Source organism: Otolemur garnettii, unplaced genomic scaffold (genome assembly GCF_000181295.1).
Source record: "Otolemur garnettii isolate 467f Iridium unplaced genomic scaffold, OtoGar3 scaffold00082, whole genome shotgun sequence".
Classification (NCBI taxonomy): domain Eukaryota; kingdom Metazoa; phylum Chordata; class Mammalia; order Primates; family Galagidae; genus Otolemur; species Otolemur garnettii.
In genome coordinates this window covers 8,606,017-8,610,677 of record NW_003852477.1, presented here as the reverse complement: position 1 = coordinate 8,610,677, position 4,661 = coordinate 8,606,017, and the positions used below count along the sequence as shown (strand labels likewise).

Below are 4,661 nucleotides of genomic sequence, written 5' to 3'. Positions count from 1 at the left end.
ACCCCTTTACACACAGGTGTGCTTTGCTTTGTGTCTATCAAAACACCAATTCATTTAAATTGAGTTCCGGGAACATTTCGAGCTCCGGGAACCAGTGCTCTGGATGAGAAACTGAGGTGCCACAGAGACAACAGAGCCTGCAAAGTCCATACACTCACACCGGTCTCTTGTTTATGCTCCAGAGGTCTCATAACAAACTCTTTTCATTTAGTGATAGGCTCCAGGACTCCACTGGTGTCTTATCTCCTTCATTGCAATGAGTCAATAAACTTGACTTTGGTGGAATTACATGTTTGTCCTTAGTAACAGGAGGCTGACTGAGCTAGAACAAAACTATACACAGTACAGATGTTATGTAAAAAATAAAAGCAAGGAAAAAGAAGTGTTTGGGACGGTTTGCGATTTAAATGGGGTATTCAGGGAAGGCCTCATAGATAAATTGACACCTAAGCAAAGACCTAAGTAAAATGGTGGAATGTTTTCTTTTTGAAACAGTCTATGTCGCCGTAAGTAGAGTGCCATGCTGTCACAGCTCACAGCAACCTCCAACTCTTGGGCCTAAGCGATTCTCTTGCCTCAGCCTCCCAAGTAGATGGGACTATAGGTGCCCACCACAACGCCTAGCTATTTTTTGGTTGCAGCCGTCATTGTTGTTTAGCTGGCCCGGTCTGGTTCCAACCTGGTAGCCTCAGTGTATGTGGCCGGCGCTGTAGCCACTGTGCTGTGGGCACCGAGCCAAGTGGTGGAATTTTTAATTTGCTGAATATCCAGGAAAAGAATCATGCAAGGAAGGAAAAAGCACAAAGGCCCCAAGGAGGAGCATACACGGCATGTTTCAATCACACTTGCTCGAAAGGCCTGATAGCCTCTTTAATTCTGAAACCTTTCTCTATCCCCATTTACTCCTTCCTGCCTTTGCTTTTCTCTATAGAACTTTTCAAGATACAGTCTGGGTCTATTATGCTTGTTTTCTGCTTCTGGGAGGGCGGGCATCTTTGCCTGTGTCCTTCACCGACGAGCCTAAGCTCCTAGCACTGCGGGACACACACAAGGCGTTCGACCGAACTTTGTGGAGGGATGGGGGCCTAAGACTGATTAGAGATCAAGGTTAAGGGAAGAAGACCCCGTCACGTGGGCCATTGAGAGCCACTAGAAGGGCCCAGAAGCCACGCGCACCCGCAAGGAACTAGACTGACTCTGGACCGCGGTGACGTAAACGCTCCCGTCAACCTGGTCGTGATAAGCATCGAAGCGCATGCGCTGGCAGCAGCAGCATCGAGGCGCCTGATTGGCCACCGCAAGCTCCCAGAGTGGCATTGCGCATGCGCACCCCTTCGCGCGAGCCTGGTATGAGTGTATGGACTCTGCAGGCTCCGTTGTCTCTGTGGCACCTCAGCTTCTCATCCAGAGCGCTGGTTCCCGGAGCTCGGAATGTTCCCGGAACTCAATAACCTTCTCAACATCTCCCCTGACAGGGCGGAGCAGGCAAGATGTCGCGTGGTCCAGAAGGGGGCAGTCCAGGGAGCGTAGCTGCAGACTGCATCCGGGACGCCGCGCACATGACCCGGTTGGAAAAGCGCGACGACCTCGGGCAGTGGGCGCCTGGGAGTTGTGGTTCGGAGGGGGCTGACCTCGGGCTGGGGCTGGAGACGGAGACTTAGGCCTGCTGAAGGCGGGCTTCTGGACGGAACTTTTCGTATGTTCTCAGAAGCCGTGCGTGTTCTTAAAAGTTCCTAGGAAGCATGTCCTACAATTTAGTTGGGTTGCATTCACAGTCGCGTATTGGGGAACCTTGTGCTTGTTCACTGGTATAGGGGGTATGGGTTTTAGGAACTCAGAAGTGGTTAGGGAAGTGACCCTGAAGAAAAGTTTGGTTCTCCGCGGTTCTAGTGCGAACAGCTTCTTAACCACCTCCGAGCCCTGGGCATGTCTTCTTGAATGCGTGCTCTTACACTTCTTCCTTGAGGTCTCTAATTGAGTTGTTGGAAGCTGTAAGCAACCTACATTGGATTGCATCAGGTCCGCCTTCACCACAGCCCAGCCACTGTTTTCTTCACTCCTTCTCATACTCTGGGACACCTCGAAATCTTTCGCATTTTAACGCAGGGGTCACCTCTTTTAGGAGCATATCTTGTTTTATATCATAACTTTTGTCTGCCTAATGAAATGATGGGTTTCTTCAGGCAGCCAGTATACATGTGTGTAAAGCCTTTTTATGACTTTGTAGTACCAGGCAAATTTCAGCAGATCTTTGTGGATTTTATAGTAGTTGCCCAGTAATCTGTCCAAGCCTCCAATTACTACTGGCACTTTCAAAGATCTCAGCGTGAGGGAATGGAGGATTCAAGCGGGCACTAGGGAATGACAACCCTTGTAGTAAACTCTCAAGATCGGATAGTGTGATCTTTCATATCCTATACGTGAAAAAGAAAACTAAAGCCCAGTACTTGCCTAAGATCACATGGCAAGGAGGTGGCATGTATGGTACCTCTTGTTCTTGACCTTCCCTGTCACTGACAGAAGTTGCCCTGGAGCAGGGCAACCAGGCACTGCAGAGACCACCTTTAAAGGTCTTTCCAGGGCTCTTCTTCTTCTTTTTTTTTTTTTTTTTTTGCAGTTTTGGCCGGGGCCAGGCTTGAACCCACCACCCCTGGTATATGGGGCTGGTGCCCTACTCCTTGAGCCACAGGTGCCACCCCAGGGCTCTTGATCACAGCTCTGCCGTACGCAGGGGCATGGGGAAAACTTTACTATTGGAAGTCTCCATCATCAACTACTTCCTCCCCTCTCACCTACCCTACAGAACACAGAATTGGCATCAGAATTAGAAACAGGAAGTTAGATCAGAAGACCTTTTTGAAGGTCCTTTCCAATCCTGGCAGCCTAATTTTATTGTTGTCTGATGGTAAAAGCGGCCTTCATTCAGGCTTTATTCTCCCTAAGGTAAGATTATGAGGGTGAGGAAGAGAAGGAATTTTATTCTGTTTTGTCTTGAGAAAGTGAAGGCTGAAGTATGCTTACCTAACATGAGTAACTTAGTCCTTATTACTTTAGTAATTAATTTTGCCATAATTTTGATTTATTTTCTTCTTTTTTAGGTAAACATAGCATATTTATCATTAAATATTATACTCTATAGTTGCAGAAATTTGGGGTGTACAGATTGGTTAGATTTCTACACCAAGTTGATCTTTCCCCAAGGAATCTAATTCATCTTTTTGTGTTCCTTGTCACTTATAGGGGAAACTGACTCTACTCTGTGATGCAAAGACAGATGGCAGTTTCCTTGTGCACCACTTTCTCTCCTTCTACCTTAGAGGTATGGGACTCATTGATGCAGTAGAAAAGAAACCAAGGCAAAAAATAAACAAAAAAATACCAACAAAAATCATACTGTTTTAGGAAGCAATGAGAAGTATTTACTAGCCAAGGCTTTGTGTTTGGGTAATCAGGGAGCTATTTTATTAGGTAAAAGATTACTGGACCATCTTGTACCCTCCTTACCCCTGCCAAGAGTGGCGTGTGCTCACTGTTTCCATGTTCTACCTTCCCCTTCCCCACCCACTGTACAGCCATTGCCTCACTGTGGCCTCCTCATTTAGTTGCTCCTTAGTCCTATGTATCTTGAGATCTTTGGGCACTTGATCCTATTGACACCTGGCTGTGTTAATAGATGTTTTCTAAAGAACATGATTGGCCAGGCATGGTGGCTCATACCTATAATCCTAGCACCCTTGGAGGCCACAGTGTGAGGATTGCTTGAAATCAGGTGTTTTTTTTTTTTAACCTGGGTAGAGTGCCCTGGTGTCATATCTCACAGCAACCTCAAACTCTTGGGCTGAAGCAATTCTCTTGCCTCAGCCTCCCAAGTGCTGGGACTATAGGCACCCACCATAATGCCCAGAGGGATTACAGGGTCTTGTTCCTGCTTAGGTTGGTCTTGAACCCATGAGTTCAGGCAATCCACCCGCCTTGGCCTTCTGGAGTGCTAGGATTATAGGAGTGAGCCACTGTGCCTGGCCCTGAAATCAGGAATTTAAGACCAGCCTGAGCAAGAGGGAGATCCCATTTCTACTAAAAATAGAAAAATTAGGCTTGGTGCCTGTGGCTCGAATGGCTAAGGCACCAGCCACATACACCTGAGCTAGCAGGTTCGAATCCAGCCCAGGCCCACCAAACAACAATGATGGTAGCACACAAAAAATAGCTGGGCATTGTGGCAGTTGCCTGTAATCCCAGCTACTAGGGAGGTGGAGGCAGAGAATTGAGAATTGCTTGAGCCCTGGAGTTCAAGGTTGCTGTGAGCTGTGATGCCATGGCACTCTATGCAGGGTGACAGTTTGAGGCTCTGTCTTTGTAGTCCCAGCTATTTGGGAGACTGAGACAGGAGGATTGCTTGAACCCAGGAGTTGGAGTTTTCTGTGAGCTAGCCTGAGTGAGGCTTTGGCACTCTAGCCCAGGCAGCAGAATGAGACTCTGTCTCTAAGAAAAGAAAAAAAGAACATGGTCACTGCAGTTTACATATGGAAACAGATAAGAAAAATAATAGCCAAAAAGACTGATTTATCAGGCTCGGCACCTGTGGCTCAAGCGGCTAAGGCGCCAGCCACATACACCTAAGGTGGCGGGTTCGAATCCCCAGCCCGGGCCCGCCAAACAAC

At 47.6% G+C, this 4,661-nt stretch overlaps 1 protein-coding gene across 3 annotated transcripts in view; it reads left to right on the top strand.

Moving 5' to 3' along the window:
* Positions 1 to 1,356: 1,356 nt before the first annotated feature.
* ELP6 (elongator acetyltransferase complex subunit 6) overlaps positions 1,357 to 4,661 on the top strand; it is a 17,862-nt gene continuing 14,557 nt past the window's right edge. Inside the window, exons 1-2 of one of the 3 annotated variants that reach the window (XM_003794539.3) lie at positions 1,357 to 1,485; positions 3,241 to 3,319. In XM_003794539.3, the coding sequence (XP_003794587.1) occupies positions 1,432 to 1,485; positions 3,241 to 3,319 (133 nt within the window). In that variant the 5' untranslated portion in view covers positions 1,357 to 1,431. Of the gene's footprint in view, positions 1,568 to 1,645; positions 1,714 to 3,240; positions 3,320 to 4,661 lie in introns of those variants that run through there. The other 2 variants (XM_023515957.1, XM_023515958.1) reach the window with 2 other exon arrangements.